Here is a 23,785-nt window from a genome sequence, read left to right on the forward strand (position 1 = left end):
AGGAGTATCATGTAAACAAACTCCCCGTAGTCTGTTAAAACTATGCAGTGTACCTGTTTATCAAACTTAGCACTGACGCTAATGTTATGAAAACAAGTAATTATATTTCTAAAATCTATGTGTTCAATGAGGAGAGCAATGTGACAAGAAGAAAGGCATTCATAGCATTTCTGTCGCGCTGAAACCTCCCTCAGCAGCGAGTGGAGCTATTGTTTGGACAACAACTCCATTTCAGCTTGATTTCTGCTCGTCTGAAACTACTAACTCCACTAGCGCTGGGTAAAGTGTTGATTTACCCGCGATTTGGGTAAAGTGTTGATAATATAATGACACATGCAAGTATCTGACAATATATAAAGTCACTATACCAACTTTGATGAGGCAGTATTGATTTGTTTTAAAAATATAAGGTTTTCTTCATTTCCTGAAAAACGTATATTTTGTTTTCTCGTTTCCTGAACAATGAGCGTTTTGGAGTTAGCGGTTTCAGGCTGGACAGCAGAGATATGCAACAGCTGGCAAACATTTTGGAAGAAAACTATATTTAATAACATCTTAATGACATAGGATAGAGGTTAATATAATCAAAAACAGAGTGGGAAAAAAAGCATTTAATCCAACATCCAACACAGAACGCATCAGCTCTGAGCCCACATACACAGAGCCTACAGTACAAATGGAATTCTGGGCAACTGTTCATACCTGACCCCCAGTAAATGAATTAATCAATAAATAAATATAGGCTATTATTTATTTGAAGTTGCGCAGCGTCTACAAACTACTAGGCCTCTGTCAGGTCAGGGCCCAACAATCTTCCCAACACATACACATTTATGCACGTATTCACGCATACAGGAGCGTACACACACACACACACACACACACACACACACACACACACACACACACACACACACACACACACACACACACACACACACACACACACACACACACACACACACATTATAGCAGTGGTTGTCAAGAACCCACAAATTAATTATGTATTTGACTCCCATCTGAACCCGCATTCAAGATTTTTGTTGATTAGTGATTTTTGGCAAAGCAAGCTTGTAGATCAGCTATTCTAAGGTTAAAGTGGGTAAACTGATTTTTGCTGGGGACCCCTTGGAATCTCCTCACGGACCCCTGGTGAGGAGATTCGCAATAGTGGGTCCCCGGAGTGGACCCACTATTGCGAACCACTGCATTAGATGGGATGTAATTGTGTGTCTGTGTTTGTCTAGTTGTCCTGACAACAGATGCCCGCCAGACAGGCCTCACACAGATCTTTCTGGTGAGGTTTGGTCCTGACCTTCTGAGAACACACTGACCCATCATCATCATCATCATCATCATCTTCTTCATCATCGTCTTCATCATCTTCTTCCTCGTAGCAGTTCTTCTGTATCTTCCCAAACAGGTGGCTCAGGGTGTTTTCCACTGCCTCGTCCGTAAATCCCGGGAGGTCGAAGCCGTCGTCAGGGCAGCGTCGACACGCCTGCCCAAAGGGCCTCATGATCACCGTCCCGCGGCCGGACCCTTCGCGCAGCCGGTACCGAAACAAGACCACCACCTTCGCCGAGTTCCATTTCCAAGAGCAGGAGCTACAGTGAAACCTATATGGGAGGTGGTGGGGAGAGAGAGATACAACATGCACATCAGTCAGTCAGTGTACACACACACACACACACACACACACACACACACACACACACACACACACACACACACACAATCCAACCCATGCATTCAAGGTCAGGGCCTCATAAACCAGGGGCACCATTTTGTTAAAATTGGGCCTTTCACTTTTTGTTTTGCATTCAAATTAACAACATTTCCCCCCCATTGTTGGGGGGCATTTAAAATGTGAAATTTGGCAGGTGCCTGGTGGCTCACCGAGTTAGTGACCAACATGATCTAACCCTAACCCAATAACCGTTCATTACCTGTATGCAACTGTCTTGACTTTTGGTTGTTCTTATGTTGATATGCGTCTCCCTCAATGATCTCTCTGAGGATTTTAAATAAAGGTTGAATGAATGAATGAACATGCTTTAAGGATCCGGGTTTGAATCTGACTCCCGGGGTCATGTCTAGTGTGTCTCTTTCTCTCGCTGCCATATTTTTCCTGTCGCTCTAGTCTACACTCTCAATGAAGCCAGAACTTCCAAAACAGTTTGTGGTACAAAACACGTTAAATGTTTTCAGCATGAAAAACATGTGCTCAGCATGCATCTATTTACATTACATTACATTACATTACAGTCATTTAGCAGACGCTTTTATCCAAAGCGACTTACAATAAGTGTATTCAACATAGGTAGGGAACGAAAACTACTAATCACCAGAAGTCTAAGAACCATTATACCACTGACAGTACCACAAGAGATAGGTCAGACAGATAACTAACCACCTGACATCCTATTATGATGCTTTCAAAGAAAGCAGCAACAAAAAAACAGGTCAGATCATTATCACATGTGCATTCCAGGTCTTTGTTCCCTTGACAATGCTGTACTGAGCTAAATGTGTACTCACGAAAGTATGTGTCCAACATCTCATTCATCTCTCAAGTGTCATAAAGTGTCACTACCACAATACAATTAGCAAATTAATACATTGTACTGTAGCCTATGTGGATTTGAACAAATAAACCTGGATTTCACCTCACCAATCACCACCACACCCACACGTTAACTTGCTATTATGGCAGCTATTTATTGAGGCCTGTGTCATTGTTTCAAAATTTAAATATACACATTCAAGCAAATAGACCTATTTAAAAAAAAAGTGATATGTGTGCTTTTATTCCAGAAATCAACATAAGCCCAATATAAATTAAGTTGATTCCTATTATAACAAATAACATAAATCCTAAGGGTTATGATGGTGGTCATGTCCACTTGTTTAGATATCTCATATTTTGTTTATTCAGCCTGTAGACGTCCCTCTGTCGCGCACGTGTTACGTAACAACAGGGTTATATAAAATGTCTCTGCTCCCTGAAGAGCATAGAAGAGACGTTAGAGGGGCGTGGGTCAGTGTTGCCATGTCCGCTTATTATAAGCGACTTTGGCCTGCTTTTTCTGAAAAGTTGCTTATAAATATTGGTAGTGGGTTGCGTTTTTTTGGGCTTGTTTTGAAAGTGTAGTTGCTCATTTAGGCTTGTTTCTAAAGTGTAGGCTACTTTGCTTATTTGGGATTTTATCTGCGGACCCCCATTTGAAAATGTTTTGTGCCAGGGATAGCCCCGTGCAAATTTTTCACTTTCCCCCCCAAGATTATTTTGGTGTATGTCCCCAAGCTCACAATATGTAAGCCATATGGTTGCTTGTTAATTGATGATGTCACCGCAGGCCCAGGGGCCTGGTCAAGCGTCAGGTGTTGCCAGTGGCAGAGGCAAACAGCTTTTGACTGTGTTGAGAGGGCTGGTGGACTGTAATCCTGTGCGTTTAAGTTTATTTATTTATGTCTGTATTCAGTGTATTGTATGCTAAAAAGTGATTGGCACTAAAGCTATAATAGAGAAAGCGTTTATTTATGAACTCACGGACACGTTTTGGACCTCAGTTATTCTAGCACACGCCAGAACTCCCTCGGCAACCAGTAGCACCTAAGTATAGGACTTGGGCGCTACAATAGGTTTAAAGTGCATGTGTGTGTGTTAGTAGCTTTGTTTTGGGCTTGTTTTCATATACTTGGTTGCTTATTTCTCTCTCAAATTCTGGCAACACTAGCGTGGGCGCTCTCAGTCTCTGCTGCTGAAGCTTGGAGATCGAGGCTACTGTACCATTAGGAAGTACACTATCTATCTTTGTTGTCATCTGATCTGCCTCCCATCATGGCACCGATGAAGCTTGAAATCGAAGGTAAGACTCTGTTTGTCCTGATCTCCTGTTCAATGTTGTTGCTGTTGTTGTTGGATGTTTTTCTAGTATGCGATATTAAAACTACCGTTTCCCTTCTACCTGCTCATCAACACGTTCGGCTTCACAACATCAGAGCACATCATATGCTGCTCTGTCACACTATTATTGTTTAATTACCCTCATCTGTCATCTCTGTGGAAAAGTCATACGTTTGCGTTTCCAGTATACGCGAACCGAACGTAAAACAAACCCAGCCATGCATGGGGTGTTGAGGACTAAACTTCCAAGATACTGAATTAAATGAATTTTAAAAATTCTATTTTTTTACTTATGTAAATGTATCAATGCAATGTAAATACTCTGTTACAAGTAAAAGTTCGGAATTCAAAAATGTCTTGAGTAAAAGTACAAAAGTATTGGTATCAAAATGTACTTAAAGTACCAAAAGTAGAAAGTACTCATTATGCAGAATATCCCATTTCACAAGTTTTCAAATGTATGACATGTATACAAATAAATGAAAATGAAAATTGGAAATACTCCAGTAAAGTAAAAAATTTACATAAGTACAGTACTTGAGTACATGTACTTACTTTCCACCACTGCAAACTTCCAAGATGTATCGGTAGGGCAGTTCTGTCTGTGAGATATCAGCTTCAGTTTTGTGGCAAACTCTTTTCTTGTACATATTTCTTATGTTTCATACCAGTAACCTGTAAGCTGAACGTATGGCGTTCTGTATAGGGTCACTCTCTTATATGTCATCATGATTTGTGTGCGTGGGAACTCATTTTAAACAAGCTTAGTGCTTTTATGAGTTATCCAGTTTAGTAGACCTTGTATTGTGAATTGTACTTCCATGTACTGTTTCTCATGTCTTAAATAAAGTACATCAATCAATCAATCAATCAATCAATCAATAAAACCCTGTATGTGGAGTGGTGGACTATCAAATGTCAGTCCATGTTGCAATCTGATTGACGACATGAAATAAATCAATAAATCAATATATTTGTAGATTCGATAACACTCTGTATACGGCATGTTTAAAGGGTTAGAGAAATCATTTATATTCCATATGGTGTACACAGACAATAGGATATGGGCAAACCTCTGTCACTTTAGCCACATCACACACAACCTACATTATGAAACACATACTGTAATACTCCTTTATATGAAACACTACAGTAAACCTACTGTACATATGTAAATATTTTGTAAAATGTACATGTTTTTGCGCATGGAAGTAAATGTATATAGTTCTAATTACTAGCTTAATCCAGCCATTCAACAATACTGTGGGCTTTCCTTTGTTCAGTTTCAGAAACTTCTCTAATATGAAAAACACAATCATAACCTAAGAAATTGTCCTTATTAATACTCACCAGACTGGTTCTACATAAGCTCAAATGTACTAGTTTAATATGATCTGTTACTCTGGTAATCAACCATGGTATACTTTTTTGCATTAAATACAGCTCATCTTGGCATTTGTGTCGCGGTCTTGTTACTGGGTGACAATTTTGTCTGCCTAAACATTCATTCACCTATTTTTGTCTGAGGTGTACTGTATATCTGAAATTCTTCTACAAATGATGGATAAGAATGCAGTCTAAAAGGATGACATAGTTTAGTTTTAACATGGGTATCACCTCAGACTGATGCCAGTTGATATCATAGCCAGACAACTGTGAGAATGTTTTAGTTGTATCTGTAAGAGAAAGGTTTGAAGAAGCAGGTTCAGAGGCAAGCCGAAGAATATTATCTGCATCATTTAATATCAGTGCTCTCTATGTACTTGCTACAGATGGATCCAAGCCATCTGACTGTGCAGATGTGACAGAATGTCTCACTACAGTGGTGAAGGGGCTGGAAAGCATTGCCCCTTTGGTCCGTTCTGTAGAGGAGACCCCTGAACCAATCTCCACTGAAGTGCAGGGGACCATTCCTTCGTGGATCTGTGGCAACTTGCTTCGCAATGGCCCAGGGAAGTTTGAGTTTGGAAACACACAGTGAGTCATACAAACAAAATACAATATAATAACGGTGTGGTTTCCCTGTGGAATTGAAAAGGCGTTGAGACAGTTATAGCTAAATTAATTATCTGGCTTGTATAATAATTGCTTACATATTAAAATGTCAATTGAAAAGATGTCTTCAATCTTACTGTAGTGGGATAATTGCTTTCCTTCATCCTTTTACAATGGACATCAATGACATGCCTTGATGTGCTAACATGAATTGTGTGCTAATGTTGCTGAGCTGTGATTGGATCGCTGGCCCTTTCTGTGCCACTCCATAAAAACATTGAGACATTACTGCTCAAGACAGATGATACAAATAAGTGGCATATGGTACTGTGCAGTAGGTGCCTTTGACTTTTAAACATGCAGTAGGTGTAAAGAAGCTCAGACACCACTTGCAGGTGCATCAAATAAACAAATGTCTAAGAAAAAAGGGGGATTCACCTTATTTTTTTTAAACTATTTCTACAGCTTCTTCTCGTGGTTTTTAAAAATGTCTTTATTTATTAGCCACTAAGCATTCACCTGTGTTATCCACCATAGCTACAACCACTGGTTTGATGGGATGGCCCTGCTGCACCAGTTTAAGATCGAGAATGGCCAGGTGATGTACAAAAGTCGTTTCCTTCGGAGTGACTCCTACAAGAAGAACAGTGAAAGGGACCGCATTATGGTGTCAGAGTTTGGTACCCTCGCCCTGCCCGACCCCTGTCAAAACTTCTTCCAGCGCTTTCTCTCTCGATTCCAGATGATTCGTAAGTGACTGATGAAAGATGGCCGATTCATGATCATGTACCGTAGTCTTGGTTCAAGTGAAGGGATGTTTTGCAGCTGTAATCACATTTGGTATTTTAAGTGTGGATTCCTGTTTATGTTAGGTTCTAAACACTTGAACCCCCAGCATCCATATTCTGTGGGAAACCTAGCCAAAAGTAGAAGATCTTAGAGCTCACAATGTTTCGCAAGGCGGCACGTTGTGAGCTTGTAGATCGACTTTTAGGGTCTAAAAGTGGTAAATGAATTAAACATGAAATATAAAACTGCTCAAAATAAGTTCGGAAACTTAACTTTGGTCAATTATATCTCCACTTTAATAATACGAATTGGTATTGTGTTTTATATCATTTTTATCGTTGATTAGTCACCTTTACAACGAGGTACAGCTTGTAAGGATCGGGCATTCGTGGAAGGAGCAACACAACTAAACGTGTTGGTAGCGCCTCCCAAAAATGTGCCAAAATCACCCAATATGCTTCTGGTGGTAATCACTCTTGTTTTGAGCAACCTGCCAGCACACACCTGCTGAGAGGTGTGTGACTGCCTCACAGGTGAGTGACTGGCACCTGAACATGGGTTCTGCAACTTTGTTGAGTTTGTGTATGCTCCAAGCAGCAACACTGCCCCCATGGAAAGATGCCACGTTTGTCCCTTCAGGATAAGGCCTGTGCAATAGGGCAAGTGAAGCTGGTGTTCCGTTATGCCAGTGACATGCCAGTGACAGCCTTATTTGGTGTCAGCCCTGGTACCATTTCCAAACTTAGGACCAAGTTCTGTGAGACTGGTGAAGTCAACAAGGAATGACCCAAGACCGCTTTCTTCACTGAGGAACCATAGATTTACAGCCAAGATTTGTACAACGGTACCAAAGACAGATGTCAAAGTTGCAGGGCCCATGCTCAGGTGCCAGTCACACACCTGTGACTGGCACACACCTGCCTGCAAATGGTACCAGGGCTGACATCAAATAATGCGTAATCTGCGTAATGGAACACCAGCTTCACTTGCCCTATTGCACAGGCCTTATCCTGAAGGGACAAACGTGGCATCTTTCCATGGGGGCAGTGTTGCTGCTTGGAGCATACACAAACTCAACAAAGTTGCAGAACCCATGTTCAGGTGCCAGTCACTCACCTGTGAGGCAGTCACACACCTGTGACTACTGGCACACACCTCTCAGCAGGTGTGTGCTGGCAGGTTGCTCAAAACAAGAGCGATTACCAACAGAAGCATATTGGGTGATTTTGGCAATTTTTTTGGAGGCGCTACCCACACGTTTAGCTGTGTTGCTCATGCCACGAATGCCCGATCCTTACAAGCTGTACCTCGTTGTAAAGGTGACTAATCAACGATAAAAATGATATAAAACACAATACCAATTGGTATTATTAAAGGGGAGATATAATTGACAGAAGTTAAGTTTCCAAACTTATTTTGAGCAGTTTTTAGTTTAGTATAGTCTAAAATGGTTAGTCTTTCTAGTAAATTACATGTCGTATAATCATTGTTGTCAGTCATTTCCATATTTGGACAAGGTTTCCGCCCAATCTGACCCCTTTGAATTACAGTATACAATTCATATTTAAAAAAGTATAAAACATACTGTATGTGATTCATGAGACATGTGACATCCTTGGCCAACTGGCAGCATGCACAATACATTTGCCACTGATCGCTCCAGCGGTTTGCGAGACAGCCACACACCCTCTTCTAGACGGCTCGCCACGAGGAGCTACGCCATAGATATATTTTTTTGAAATGTAGAAAGTAGAAATGTTTCTATTTTGAGAATAATCAAACATTCTGTGAACATTCCATGAAATTAAATTAACAACAGCAAATTAAACAAAGAGTGAACTACAGTATGCCAAAAAAACAGTGACCTCTGTGAGTTTCAAATTAGTTGTATGTTTTTGTGTACTAACTGTTCAAAGACAGTACAGTACTGTAAAATCCATGTTTATGTCATTGGTGGACTGCTGAGGTTATTGTCGCTGTCGGGCAGAAACTAGTATGTCCAACACTGTTACTTTTCAGGACATGGAAAAAAATAACCTGTTTTGTTCCAGTACTGTAGATATTATTTTGTCACAAGCTCTCATTAATACTTTATTAGTCAGACACACTTTGTTTTCTTTTTTTACAAGGCAAGCTGACGCGTTGTGAGCTTGCATGTAGATCTGCTATTTTTGCTACTTCTGTGTGACACTAGTATGACGAAATAGGGCATCGATTTACGGGAAACAACATAATATGTTGAAATATTAAGATACAAGGTTTCTACCCGACAGCAACTTCATATAATGGATATCATGTGTTTTATGTGTGGAGGAACGAGCAGGGGGAGAAAGAATTTCATTAATGTTTTCCAGGCACACGTGCGTTTTCACTGCAACTGCCAAGCTAGAAAACCACATACTGTGGAGTAGATCATTGTTCACCACGGTTTATCACGACTGTTCAAAAGATTTTATGGAACACAAATTAATTCAGTGTAAAACACCAGATTGACACAATTTATTTTTGCAATTGCAGAGCCCACAGACAATGCAAGTGTCAGCTTTGTGAAATACAAGGGTGACTTCTATGTCAGCACTGAGACCAACCTCATGCACAGAGTGGACCCGGAGAGCCTGGACAGTGTGGAAAAGGTACATGTACTATCATGCCCATCATATTGCAGTACACCAGTAATAGTCATTTTTGTCACTACGATGAAGTAAGTACAGTAAGTAAGTAAGCTTAAACAATTTGACTTTAACACACTTCTGTCTTTAACTCATTGAGACCTGGAACGCATCTGTGTCACTTTTTGATTTGAGCTAAAAAGCATTATTTTACACTTTGGCTATTCAAAAATAGCAGATCTACAAGCTCATGAGCTTGTAGATCTGCTATTTTTGATAAATCGTGAAAATGTGTGCAAATCTTTGAATATATATATATATATATTCAAGCGAACATTTGTAACTCAAATCTTTGCTTCTGGAGGGTCCCTGGAACAAAATATTTTGAGATGGGGGTCCTTGGCCAAATACATAATACATTTTGGGATCCTTGACATGAAAGTTTGAGAACCACTGACATAGTAACATGTTACTATGTCAGTGGTGTCATTTTTTTTTTTAAACTGTTTTTTAGAAGACATTCTAAAAACAGACATTTTGTAGAATCGGCCTCAGGTCTTAATGGGTTAAGTTGCTTTTAAATATTTGATATTCATTAGATCAGACACGCCCCCCCTCCTATTACACAAGCCCATATAATTTCAATCCCCATTAGACTAATTTAAAATACACATCCCTGGTTCTGGAGACTGATATTGTCCTTCTAGATGCTTTTAAAGTGAAATACACCTTTAAACTAGCAGGCATGAACTGACAACTTATAGCACCACACCACAGACATCATCAAACCAGCCCGATATTCTTCAGATAAATGCCATCAGATAAATGGCTTCAGTTTTATGTCTGTTTGCCTGTATAGATTCTATGCTATACGTTACAGGTGGACTGGAGCAAGTTCATAGCTGTAAATGGAGCCACTGCTCACCCACACTATGACCCCGATGGCACCTCCTACAATATGGGCAACTCCTATGGCAGCAAAGGTTAGTCTATAAATATGTCCTCTGGTACAAGGCAAGTTTATTTGTATTGCCTACATGCACAAAGGCAATTCAAAGTGTGTTACATAAAGTCATAGAAAGGCATTTATAGGGAAATAAAGTAAGTAAGTAAGTAAGTAAATTTTATTTATATAGCACATTTCACAGAGGAGTGTCACAAAGTGCTTTACATACATCAATAAAAGCAACAACACAAAACAAAAAGGCTGTACAAATTTTTCACAGGTGGGATAATAACACAGTTAAGGAAAATAAAATCATGTAACGACAACAAAGGCCTGTTCAAATAGAAGCGTTTTTAGTTGTTTTTAAAAAATGTCAACTGAGGCTGCATCTCTCAGGACTTGGGGGAGAGCATTCCACAGTTTGGGGGCTACGGCTTGAAAGGCCTCGTCACCCTTGGTTCTAAGGTTGGTGTTTGGGGTCTTTAACAGACCCTGTTCCGCAGACCTTAGGGCCCTTTCTGGGACATAGCGTGGGACCAGATCGGTCAAGTAACTTGGGGCCTGACCATGTAGAGATCTATAAGTGATCACCAGGACTTTAAACTGGACTCTGAAATTGATGGGGAGCCAATGTAAGGCGGCTAAGACTGGAGTGATGTGGGACCTTCTGTTTGTTCTGGTTAACAATCTGGCGGCAGCATTTTGAATTATTTGGAGGCGGTCCATGGTGGTTTTGCTGAGGCAGGTGAAAAGTGAATTGCAGTAGTCCAAGCGTGATGAGATAAATGCGTGAATGATCATTTCTAATTCGGGGTGGGAAACAATGGATCTGAGTTTTGCAATGTTTCTGAGGTGAAAGAAGCATGTCCGGTTTATAGAGTTGACGTGAGTATCAAGGTGCATTGATTGGTCAAAATGTACACCGAGGTTTCTGAGATTCTGGCGAATGTTTTGTCTAAGGGGCCCCATACCTTCAATCACTTTGGGCATAATGCTGTCGGGGGCAACAATGAGCACTTCAGTTTTGGCCTCATTCAATTGCAAAAAGTTGTCTGACATCCAGGCCTTAATGGCTGACATACAGTTTTGCAAAACATTGAAATTAAAATCATCAGGGCTCTTAGAGTTAAAAGAATAATACAGCTGAATATCGTCAGCATAAAAATGATAAGACATACCTTTAAAAGTGCTGATGAGGTGACCAAGTAGTAGCATGTAAAGTGCAAAAAGATTTGTCCCGAGGACCGAGCCCTGGGGAACTCCGTAGGAGAGGGGGGCAGAGCTTGACACATGAGTGCTCACAGAAACTGTAAAATTTCTACCTGTGAGGTAGGAGGAGAACCAATCGAGGGCTCTCCCTGTGATCCCCACCCGCTCCCTGAGCCTATTAATTAAAATAAAGTGGTCTAAAGTGTCGAATGCAGCACTCATATCGAGCAACACTAAAATTGAGGATTTACCTTTATCGGATGCCATTAAAAGATCATTGGATACTCTTAAAAGCGCTGTCTCCGTAGAATGCATCTGTCTAAAACCTGACTGGAATTTATCTAAAATGTTGTGGATATTTAAAACTGTTAAAAGTTGCTTGGCAACAATTTTTTCTAATATTTTGGAAATAAAAGCTTAGAAATGGCCCGATAATTACAGGGTGATTCGGGATCCAGTCCTGGCTTTTTTAAAAGCGGGTGTACAGTGGCAGTTTTAAAATAGGAGGGGACAGTGCCCGAGGTCAGAGAGTGATTGATGATGTTGAGCAGAGGTGGGCCTATAGAGCTAAAAACATCTTTTAAAATGGTGGTTGGGATGATATCTAGAGGACTGGAGGAGGATTTCATGCTGTTCACTAGCTCAATTAACTGGGGTAGGGAAATAGGTGCAAAGGAGTCCAAGATAGACTGGTGGTTAGGGCCTAAATGGGGGGTGGAAATTGAAGGGGTAATGCCTGCTCTGATGCTGACAACCTTGTTTACAAAAACGTGAGGAAGTTATTGCAGTCCATTTTAGAAAATACAGGAGGGTCGTGTGATGGTGGACAGACAATGGTGTTAATTGTGTCAAAAAGTATTTTGGGGTTTCTTTTGCTGGAGGTGATTAATTTGGCAAAATAGGCAGCTCTTGCAGCCTTGACCATAGAATTAAAATCATTTAAAGTGTTTTGAGATGTAACCGGTGGACCTCAAGGTTAGACGACTTCCACCGTGGTCAGAGAGTGATTGATGATGTTGAGCAGAGGTGGGCCTATAGAGCTAAAAACATCTTTTAAAATGGTGGTTGGGATGATATCTAGAGGACTGGAGGAGGATTTCATGCTGTTCACTAGCTCAATTAACTGGGGTAGGGAAATAGGTGCAAAGGAGTCCAAGATAGACTGGTGGTTAGGGCCTAAATGGGGGGTGGAAATTGAAGGGGTAATGCCTGCTCTGATGCTGACAACCTTGTTTACAAAAACGTGAGGAAGTTATTGCAGTCCATTTTAGAAAATACAGGAGGGTCGTGTGATGGTGGACAGACAATGGTGTTAATTGTGTCAAAAAGTATTTTGGGGTTTCTTTTGCTGGAGGTGATTAATTTGGCAAAATAGGCAGCTCTTGCAGCCTTGACCATAGAATTAAAATCATTTAAAAGTGTTTTGAGATGTAACCGGTGGACCTCAAGGTTAGACGACTTCCACCGTCGCTCGACACTTCTACACTCTCGCCGTAGACAGCGAATGTTTTCATTCAGCCATGGAGTTTTGTTTAAAGTGCGGACAGTGCATGATTTAAAAGGGGCGACTTCATCTAAAATATCTGAGCACAGTGAATTAAAAGAGTGGACTAAAACATCTATGTCTCTGTTTTCATTAAAGGAGAATTCCGGACATTTTAAGTGTTATCTTTGATGTGTCGTTACTCACCTACCGACGTAAACAGTGGCATTGTTTATTTCCAGATATTCCCCTGTCGTCATATTTTCAACCTCCTCCGTTGTCATAATGGGAGCGCGTGTCATAGGGAAATTCGTCTATTATAACCGATGCAAAGTTATTTTTTTCTCTACTACTACTCATTGTGGAGTCTGATGATAGTCAAACATGCAGTGAAAGTTCCTGAGAGGCTACCGCTAATGACGAACGAGCTAACGCTAGTTGCTTGTTTCTCTCCCAGAACCTGGCAACTTGGTGTTGCCATGTTGAGAAACAAGCAACTAGCGTTAGCTCGTTCGTCATTAGCGGTAGCCTCTCAGGAACTTTCACTGCATGTTTGACTATCATCAGACTCCACAATGAGTAGTAGTAGAGAAAAAAATAACTTTGCATCGGTTATAATAGACGAATTTCCCTATGACACGCGCTCCCATTATGACAACGGAGGAGGTTGAAAATATGACGACAGGGGAATATCTGGAAATAAACAATGCCACTGTTTACGTCGGTAGGTGAGTAACGACACATCAAAGATAACACTTAAAATGTCCGGAATTCTCCTTTAAGAGGAGGCGGTACTACTAGTGAAGAGTTAAAAGCAGCGGAGAATTTCTCCGCTGACTGGGCATTTATCATGCGCGAGAATAGAGGCAATAAAAATAAATACAATAATCTTTACTTTCTACATTTAAATTGCATACTTTCAGCAATAAACTCATGTTTGTCAGGAGCTAATGAGTATCCAGACACCAATGTATTTCCTGAATGTAGCCTACAGGTACATTGGTGAATTTATTAAAATGTAACCTCAAGACAGATTTCCCTTTTTTAATTGATGGTTTCCCAGATTGATTAAAATGTTATCAGATGTGAACAATAACAGTCGAGTAACTGCCAATGACTCTGAGATCATAATCCTTCTCTTACACATACATCTGTTTTTGTACTATATTCTGTTTTTCCAAGAAGAAGATGGCTATTTTTTATTAAGTTCCTTCCTTATAAGATTGTAATGGCAACACACTTTGTTGTATGAATCTCCATGTTAAACATAATATGTCACTAATTATACTTTTGTTAGGTCTTATTTTGTCGACAGTAAAACATGACGTTACTGACGTGTTTGTATAGGGAATAGCAGTGGCGGCCATTTTATGGTTCCACTCCAAAAAAGCCAATGCATTTCCCCCATAGAGATTTCCAAAAATATTTATATCAATTAAGCCTAGATCAAGCCATGATCATTAAACATTTGATTCTGTGAAAGATATATATAAAAAAAAGTAAAACAAAGGGTATTTATTAAATGTAGTATATCATATAATTAAATTATTATTAAAAAAATAAAATAATTCACTGAATAAAAGTTCACCATGACCCTGGGTGGCTTAATTCTAGGCTTAAAATAATTGATATAAATATTTTTGGAAATCTCTATGGGAAAAATGCATTGGCTTTATTTGGAGTGGAACCAGAAAATGGCCACCACTGCTATGCCCTATAAAGATGAAATTAAAATATCAAGAAGATGGTCATAGGGGGATATAGATTTCAAATTAAAAACATCAGCAACACAATGTTCTTGCTAACTCAATTAAAAAAATTACCTCAGATTTGTGTGTGTGTGTGTGTACACACACTTTTTTTTAACCTAAATATTTAGAGGCTAATTACATAACTTTGTTTTACCGTGTTAGATAGCTTGTTATTTAGACAGATGTTCATTGTTTACCTGGTATCTTTTACAGATGTACAGGTACATATCATTTGTTTTTATAGTATATTGTTTCGACTGATGCTAGGTTCTTGGTTTACCAGTGATCCTAATTTACTGAGGCACTACACTGTCTCTGCATTTGATGTATGTGTTTACCTTGCTTGTTGTAAGTCGCTCTGGATAAGAGCGCCTGCTAAATGCATAAAATGTAAATTGTGCCCTGTTCTATAGGTGCCCTTTACAACATTATTAGAGTCCCACCAGAGAAGGGAGACGGCACGGACACCCTACAAGGAGCTAAAGTGCTGTGTTCTATTTTGCCAGCAAACAAGGGTCATCCTTCTTACTACCACAGCTTTGGTAATCCAACACTCTTCATTAGTGATGTTTAATAGGCGTAAGCCATATCATTCAGTACATAGTGCAATAGTGTTATTCATTATATTATATTATATATTATATTATGAACTGTGACTCTGTCTTGACTGCTGTCTCTTTCGTTCTATTAGCGATGTCTGAGAACTATGTGGTGTTCATTGAGCAGCCAATCAAGATGGACCTGTTGAAGATTGTCACATGCAAGCTAAGAGGAAAGGGGTTGAGTGAGGGCATCTATTGGGACCCCCAGCAAGGAACTGTCTTTCACCTTGTTGACAAGCGTACAGGACAGGTGAGATCTACTGTAAATGCCTTCATTTGACAAGATAGGTTGATTTTGCGATCTACAGACTGTTTTTAACCACTTAAGCTTTATTCAAAAATGTTTGTAGATCTGAAAATGAAAATGTTTGCCTGTAATGAAAAGCCCAGGGATGCCAGGGTGAAGGTGGTTAAGTGATGATGTAATTACTGTATGTTGTCACTCACTACCCCAGGCCAGTCCAGTGAAGTACCACACCAAGGCCCTCGCCATGTTCCATCAGATCAATGCCTTTGAGGAAGATGGTTTCTTGATGGTTGACATGTGCTGCTCGGACAATGGCCAAGCCATTAATAATTACCTGATCCAGAACCTGCGCAAGTCAGGAGATGCACTGGATGAGGTCAGCGCGCGCACACACACACACACACACACACACACACACACACACACACACACACACACACACACACACACACACACACACACACACACACACACACACACACACACACACAGTTCTTCCTCTTACTTAGACATCAATATTTGATCTTTATTGCAACATTGTTGACCAATAACAATAACCGGAATTGTCAAAATACATAAATATTATTTGATAATTTGTGTTAACTAAAGTGAAAAGTAAATGAAACAAAGAACAATTTGCAAATAAAAGCTAATGAAAAATACAAAGCTATAATTCTCTACAACTGATGTTCTCGTTTGTTTGCGCAGTGGCTGGACATTGAGTTAATCATTAAGCCAACCCTCCATAATATACCAAACAAGAGCACAATGGGCCTCATTCACAAAACTTCTTCTTATTTTGTTTCTCGATAAAATAGCTTACAAACGAAAATCATCAATGCAGACTGGACCTGACAGTGCAGTATTTTGATTGATTGAATACTTTATTAACAGTTTGCAAAAAGTACAGAGGTACAAATATACGATAATGCTAAAAGGATAATACAAAAAGCCCTGATGGTTGTCCTATGAATTCAATTCATCAAGACATATAATTCATTGAGACCCGGCCCCTTCCCTATGTCCTGCCACTCTCTCTCAGTTTGTGCCAATAACAATTTCTGCCCTTACGGAAGTGACTCCCTCTGACTGCATTCCCCCCTGCCTTCTCAAAGATGTCTTTGGTGCGGTTGGTCCTAGTGTCCTCCTATTGATTAATTCTTGCCTCACATCCGGATGTGTCCCTTCCGCTTTTAAACTTGCTGTGGTACACCCATTATTGAAAAAGAACAATCTCGATGTTTCCACCCTCTCCAACTTTAGGCCCATTTCCCAGCTCCCCCTTTTGTCCTAAGTCATGGAGAAAGTTGTGTACTCCCAACTGCAGTCATTTTTACTGTCTCATGGCCTTCACGAGAAGTTCCAGTCAGCTCTTCTTAGAGTTTTTATCTAATTTTAACAGTCGACTCTGGTACCCCTGCTGAACTAGTGCTCCTCGATCTTTCGGCGGCATTTGACCAACTCATAGAGAGAACCTTCTCTGTTCACATAGGGGAATTTGCGTCACCTGCGGTCCCCCTTTCAAGCGAAATGCCCCGCGGCGCCATACTGGGTCCTATTTTATTTCTCCTCTATATGCTACCCCTAGGATATATTTTTGAGAAGCACAACATAGCCTTCCATATGCGGACGATGTACAAATGTATCTACCGCTCAAAACCAACTCCAATGATCCATTCCAGCCATTTCTCAACTGCTTACAGGATGTCAAGACCTGGTTGGACGCTAATTTTCTCACTCTTAACGAAATCAAAACAGAAATTATAATTTTATAATCCCGCCCTACCCTCCAACTCCCTGGGCGTTTTAAATTCTAACATCCGTTCTGTTAGAAATCGTTTTTAAACTTGACAATCACATCAGCTCCATTGTCAAATCAAGCTTCTTCCAACTAAGACTTATTGCCAAGGTCAAAGCCTACCTCCCGCATAAACATCTGGAGATTATTCACGCTTTTATTTCCTCCAGAATAGACTACTGCAACTCATTGTACACTGGCATCGATCAGGCATCACTTAGGCGTCTGCAGCTGGTCCAGAACGCAGCCGCCCCGCGTCCTCACTGGCACTAAAAACGTGAACACATTACCCCAGTTCTGGCCGCTCTTCACTGGCTCCCTTTTAATTTTAGAATTGATTTTAAGGTTCTTTTATTCGTTTTTAAAACCCTTCATGGCCTGTCACCCTCTTATCTTTCGGATCTACTCCAGGCCTATATCCCAGCCAGGGCTCTAAGGTCTGCGGACAGAGCAGGGGAGGACTGTGCTTTTCCGAGCCCCAGGCTCTGAAACATGTTGCCCCTCCCCCATCAGTTCCGCCCAGTCGATTGGGGCCTTTAAATCCCTACTTAATGTTCTCTCTGACTTTTAATTGCACTTGAGCTTACCTGAACTGTCTTAACTCTGCATGTTTTATTCTTTATCAATGCTTATTATGTGTTGATGTTTCTTTTGTTTCGATGCTTTGAATTGTTTTGTTTTTAACTATGTTCAGCACTTTGGTCAGCCAATGGAAACCTTGGCGTTAGACCGAAAAATGCCCTTAACGGGTTTGTGAGGGGGGCTAGCAAGATTGTGGGGGTACAATTCAGCTGTCGGAGTCATATATATGACCAGCAGGTGCTTAAGAAAACATCATCTATTAGCGCCGACAGCTCTCACCCCCTAAATCCTGAATATGAATTCTTGCCTTCCGGCCAAAGGTTAAAGACCCCTGCAACTAAAACCAATAGGTACAAATTCTCATTCGTGCCATCAATAATGGAAGCAGGAGGAGGTAGCTATTAGTAGCTATTATTATCTGGATCTTGTGATCATGTCTATGTTTATGTCTTGTGTATGTATGTTTACTGTGTCTTGGAGTTTCTTATTATCTGCTGTAACATAAATTGCCCAGTTTGGGACATAATAAACTTGAACTTGAGAGCTGCCTCTGGGGTTGTGCTTGTGGGTGTTTCTCACTCTTTTGAAGTAGTTTGACAGATATACGGGCACTGCGTGTCCCTCGAGTATCTTGAAGACCAGGCCCATTGCAAGTTGCTGTACTCTCTACCCTGAGCCATCCCACCCTAGCATAATGAGCAGGGGTTAGGCGAGTCCTAGGTGTGAGGTCTAGTTGTAGTCTGACTAGTTTGTTTTGAGAGGTCTGGAGTTTTTATTTGAGTGTCTATGAGGTGCATGCATAGTCTACTGTCGAGTTGCCCAGTGGTAGAAAAGAATACTCTTAATATTCTGTCATCTTAGACTACACAAAACATCACAGATAGCATTCTTAGGCGACTGATTTCATGTCTAGGCCTAAAAGGATATGCATATAACATGTCATGAGAGTAAAAACTTGGAGGATGTAATTTAATGTACTTTGTCCTCTCCAAGGTGTACAACATGATGACAAGGGCCTTCCCGCGACGCTTCGTTCTGCCTCTTAACGTGACCAATGATACTCCATCAGACACAAATCTAAACACAAGGCCCTCCAGTCAAGCAACGTGTGTCAAGACCAGCACAGATAAGGTGAGTTAGAGAAACGGCTTATGTTATATCTCATGAATTTCAAATGATATACTGTTCATTTACCTACAGTACTTGCATACTTTTATAGAATACAAGAATGCTCGCCCCAAAACCCCTTTACACACCTTTTTTCTCCCCAATTTAGTAATTATGCCAATTAATTCCTCCCCACACAACATTTCTGTGTTGTCACTGCTGTTTGCGAACGCGGAAGGAGGCCCTCCGACCAAGTGGAGCTTACTATGTAAACGTGATCGGGTTGTGTGTCTGCGTCTCTGCGTCTCTGTGTGCATGCACTGTGCACTCTGGCCCCCAGAGGGCGGCAGAGTGCAGGAATGAAAATGCACAACAGCGCGCGCACACACACACACACACACACACACACACACACACACACTTCTCTCCCCATCACGGTGACATAACACGGATTACAAGTCCGTAAATACACAATATTTCCGAGCTGCGTTCGCTTCCAGCGTTCGCGCGTCTTACTTTCTGACTCACATGCCAGTGAGGAGCCCCCACCAGGAGGACGTAGAGCCTTCGTTCTACTCCTCCCACCCAACACTCCCTGCTGACAGGTGCCGCCCCAGCCCGTAGGAATACATGCAGAGACACCCTTCCCGCCCCGGCTTCCCTCCCCCGAACACGGGCCAATTGTGTTCGTATAGATCCTCGACAAAGCCAGATGCACCACGGTGGAATCGAACCCACAACCGCCGCGGTTGTGGGCATATACTTTACAGTACCCGAGTGCCCCTTCCCCACGTATTTCTGGACACCAAAGTCCACTCGCTCCAGTCTAATTCTGCGACCTCGGAACGGTCGGACCCTCCTGGCATTTCTGGCCACCAGAACTTACTCAGCCACGTTTGACATCTCGGGGTACGGGACGTAACTCAAACGGCGCTGAGTTGTTTGAAGAGGAGTTCGCAATGTTCGGCACGGCAACTCGCTCGCCTGACGGCTCGCTTCGCGGTGCCTCTCGTGGCTCAAGTCCACTTCAGACGCCGCGCCTCCGTCATAACTGTTTTATTAGGGGCTGTAGTCTGTTGTCACCAAAGCGGGCCGAGTGGTCCGCTTTGCTGGGGTGCCAAGTTGGGCGAGTGGTCCCCCGTACAGTATATGGCCTGGCATTAAAGTTTGACAGGTACTAATGCAGTAACCGTCAGAGGTTCTAGTCTTTGAAGTCAGTCATTAACAGTATGACGTCAGTAATATGACTGCTGCTCACACGTAGAGACAGACAGAGATTCCTGGAATTTATTACAGATAGATAATTAAATAGACTGAAAACAACATACAGTAATTGATAGGTTCTTGATCGTTATCTTAAACCCCCTTGCTGTTAATCACACACAGATGAAGAATACACGTGACACACGAGATCTCTTTTACTCGACGAGGATTGTGACCACCATGTAACTCACTTCACAAGGTCCAAAATCACAATGGCGCACTCCCCTCCGTCCAAGCACTTTATTAGAAAAGGGGAGGGGACAGAGGAGTACAGAGGAGTGGAAACTTACTAACTGATAAGGACTGTCAGACATATTACACATTGGATTAATACATTGTAGGATATTCAATTAAATGAATACAATCAAAGAAAGAACTTATATACACATTATATATATCTTTATAGCTGCATCTAAATGCTGTAAACCGATCCTGTCATTTCCTGCTTTTGTTCATTTAATTAATACTCCTAAAAACATCAATCACATTTTTCTTGCTTTCACATTTTCAAAATGGATATCATACCAGGATTTTTATTAATCAAACCAACAACTCAACCATCTGCCTCTTCGCTTCCAGTGGCCTTGGGACTACTTTCTATGTCACTCTCAAATAGGGCTTGAAAGGAATACACACTCTCGTGTGGAGTGGAGCACTTGGGACAAATATCGTCATCAGTCTAAGACAACGCCGCATGTCTGCACGACCTTTTCATTGACCATACACTAATGGTCTTGCTTTGCGTCACTAACATTCTTGGAATTAATGTCATCTGAAATAAAAAAAAACACCACATGTCCTTTTTATCAGAAACGCAGACCCCTCCACTCGCAGCAGTCAAAAGGTCAAGAGTCCATCTATTCTGGACGGCCATTAACGACGCTGACTCAAACTCACGGTTTTGGGCCTCTTCATGGTCATTGTAGCATTGAGGAACAGGCTACGTCTATAGTTAATTGTCTCTACACGTAACATAAGCTTTCCCACTCCAAGATGGGGAAAGAGAGACAAACCAACCTTATTGGCACGGGATTACCAGTGAGATTGTATTTTTCTTACAACCTCCAATTCTTAGTTGATCTAAACAAACACGGGGGAGTCAGCATTAATGTCTGTTGACAATTGTGTTCGTTGATCTGACCCTTCTTCACAGAGCCAGCGTGGACATAACAAAGGTTAGGCTTCCGAGTGACATACAGGCTTAACAGTGCTATTTAGGGCGTATTTCAACTGATGGTACGGTTTACACGGCAAATAGCTGCTGTTAGTTCAAAGTCATTTTCTCCCAAGGCTCACCAGCGATATTGGATTTCGAGGCATGTCACTTCTCATGACCAGTTGTGTGAAGCAGATATATTTATATGTGTGCAAACATAAACATTCACATTTTAGTCTTAGCGATTTGATTAGCGTAAAAATATACCTATATATATTTAGATTTAGACGGTGAGAAACATTTTCGTCAACACTCCTCGATTTACGAGTAACTTTAATAATACAAATATATAATACACTCATAGAAATTAAAAAACTCACAAAAATACCAGGGGTGCAATTCTAGGTGTAATAGGAATGGGGATGGGGAATATTCTAATGGGAGTCTTCTCCAGGTTTGGGTCTGACCTGAGCTCTATCCGCTCGGCCCCACCCGCTGCTGGCTTTTTCACTCCTATTACTTAAATCTCTGATAATGTTCGCACCAATTTACAGTGGCCTTTTGTGGATCCAAATAACACGTTTCACAGCAATTGTGTTGGTGACCAGGACTCGGAACGGACCCTCTCAGCGCAGAGTTGGTCCTGGTCCTGTCGCTTGATGATCTTTATCACGGCATGCAGATCACCAGTGCTTCAGTCCCTGTAGGGAGAGAGAAAAGACTAGACAGATAATTTGCACTTTGGACTATTTTCATGTAAAGCTCCACTAATGTGATGCATTATGGCTATGGCCGTTTTGACACATCTGTACTTCAATCTAGTTTTACAGTATCATCACTTTTCAATAAGTGGAAATTATAGTCTTACATATGGCCTTTCGTTACCTTTTCATTGTCTAAAAACATGTACAAAACTGTTTAGCATAATTTTGAAAATTATAAGTGTGAAAATGCTGCTTAATTATATATTATATGTGTACCATCCCTCCTGTTTGAGATATGACCTATGGTCATGACTCAACTTCAGATCCTAAGTGTGAAATGGTCTGTGTCACTGGTGGCAGACATAACAAATAAAAACTCTCAATGTGAAGCGCGACTAGGTTCCTTTTTATCTTATCTACATAAGCGTTTCCCAGGCGTAAAAGTGCCTCTGCTAGTCTACTGTGCAGCAAAAAATAAACAAAGTAGAAAATGCATCTTGGCTATTATTGTAGAGTCAGACATTTAACATCGATGCCCTTAGCGGCCTTGGGGTTCAAAAATACCACAACGAACTTTAGTGAGATGAGGTTGAGTACATATCAAAAATGTACACAGGTTCCAGGTCTTAATGGGTTAAGAGACATTTGGAGTAAAACCTAGAGGCCTTCACTTAGCACCTTACTCTTTCAACAAGACATAAATCATTTAAAAAAACTTCTTTAACTTCAGCAGTTTGGATAAAGGACTTAGTATAATCAGGAAGGGCCAACACAGAGACCAAAATGTGCATCATCTGTCTTAACTTAACAAAAACGTCTTCTGCTTACGCAATTCAAACTATATGGGGCATACTGCAAGGAGCTCTCTCTTATTCTTGGGTTTTGGTGCTTGTATCTAAGCTGCTCTTCTCACTTAAGTCTTTCGAACCTCCCCACCGGGGCGCAGTCCCAGGCTAGACCCCTTTCCACTTGAGGTCTACACCCAGGTCACCCTGGATAGAGAGTTCAAGTCTCCTGCTTCCCGGCGTCTTCTTTTCAAAGCCCACCGATCACAGGAGCATCACTCGCTTAGTAACTGTAGCACTCTGGCGGTCGCTTTCAGCTTGTGATGGCCTGACTGTACATTGAGCCGAACGCAGCGACCACACCCGCCTCCTGTCGGGGAGCACGCCATGGAATTAATGCTTTTTGCGATCCGACCGGCGGGTGACCCAGTCGATAGCGATCCCTTACCCGTAGGCGTGGTTGGCGCCCCAGGCAGGAAACCGACGGTCTTGTCCTGGCCCCGCTTGGCTACGGGAACCAGAATATTAACCGTTTTCACCCGCCTTGCCTGTAACCGGTGAGTAACGCACTCCCGTCCGGTTAGGTGTGGACTGTCATCCACGCACCATGTGCTGCCAACCCTAGGAGAGAGCGACAGTCGGCACACCGACTAGACGGAAAACACAGCTAGGATGTTGATTCATCCTTGACAGAACACGGGGGCCCTTCAGTCTCTCCCCAGCACTATATTACGTCTTTAACGTGCTCTGGGAGCCTTGCGACCCCGCTGCCGCCTGTTGCAGACAGGGATTGGGGAGCCTACCCCCTAACCTATCTGAATGTAAACAGTGGCCTGCTACTCTTCCCCC

General features: G+C 41.5%; 2 protein-coding genes across 3 annotated transcripts in view; one reads left to right on the forward strand and one right to left on the reverse strand.

Moving 5' to 3' along the window:
- Positions 1–1,551, reverse strand: LOC308089772 (receptor-transporting protein 3-like). The gene has a single exon (XM_080434685.1). It carries the CDS (start codon positions 1,517–1,519, stop codon positions 1,244–1,246), a length of 276 nt encoding a protein of 91 aa, XP_080290811.1. The 5' UTR covers positions 1,520–1,551; the 3' UTR covers positions 1–1,243.
- bco2a (beta-carotene oxygenase 2a) overlaps positions 1,544–23,785 on the forward strand; it is a 27,926-nt gene continuing 5,684 nt past the window's right edge. The window contains exons 1-10 of one of the 2 annotated variants that reach the window (XM_080434683.1): positions 1,544–1,668; positions 3,741–3,872; positions 5,683–5,887; positions 6,443–6,654; positions 9,212–9,327; positions 10,184–10,286; positions 15,106–15,234; positions 15,384–15,544; positions 15,750–15,917; positions 18,915–19,052. In XM_080434683.1, the coding sequence (XP_080290809.1) occupies positions 3,845–3,872; positions 5,683–5,887; positions 6,443–6,654; positions 9,212–9,327; positions 10,184–10,286; positions 15,106–15,234; positions 15,384–15,544; positions 15,750–15,917; positions 18,915–19,052 (1,260 nt within the window). In that variant the 5' untranslated portion in view covers positions 1,544–1,668; positions 3,741–3,844. Of the gene's footprint in view, positions 1,669–3,740; positions 3,873–5,682; positions 5,888–6,442; positions 6,655–9,211; positions 9,328–10,183; positions 10,287–15,105; positions 15,235–15,383; positions 15,545–15,749; positions 15,918–18,914; positions 19,053–23,785 lie in introns of those variants that run through there. The other variant, XM_080434684.1, reaches the window with a different exon arrangement.

Source organism: Gymnoscopelus braueri (assembly GCF_963280865.1).
Source record: "Gymnoscopelus braueri genome assembly, chromosome: 8".
NCBI classification, from domain to species: Eukaryota; Metazoa; Chordata; class Actinopteri; order Myctophiformes; family Myctophidae; genus Gymnoscopelus; species Gymnoscopelus braueri.

Coding starts and splice junctions, on each gene's coding strand:
- LOC308089772 (XM_080434685.1), bottom strand. CDS start 1,519: ATGAGGCCCTTTGGGCAGGCGTGTCGACGCTGCCCTGACGACGGCTTC.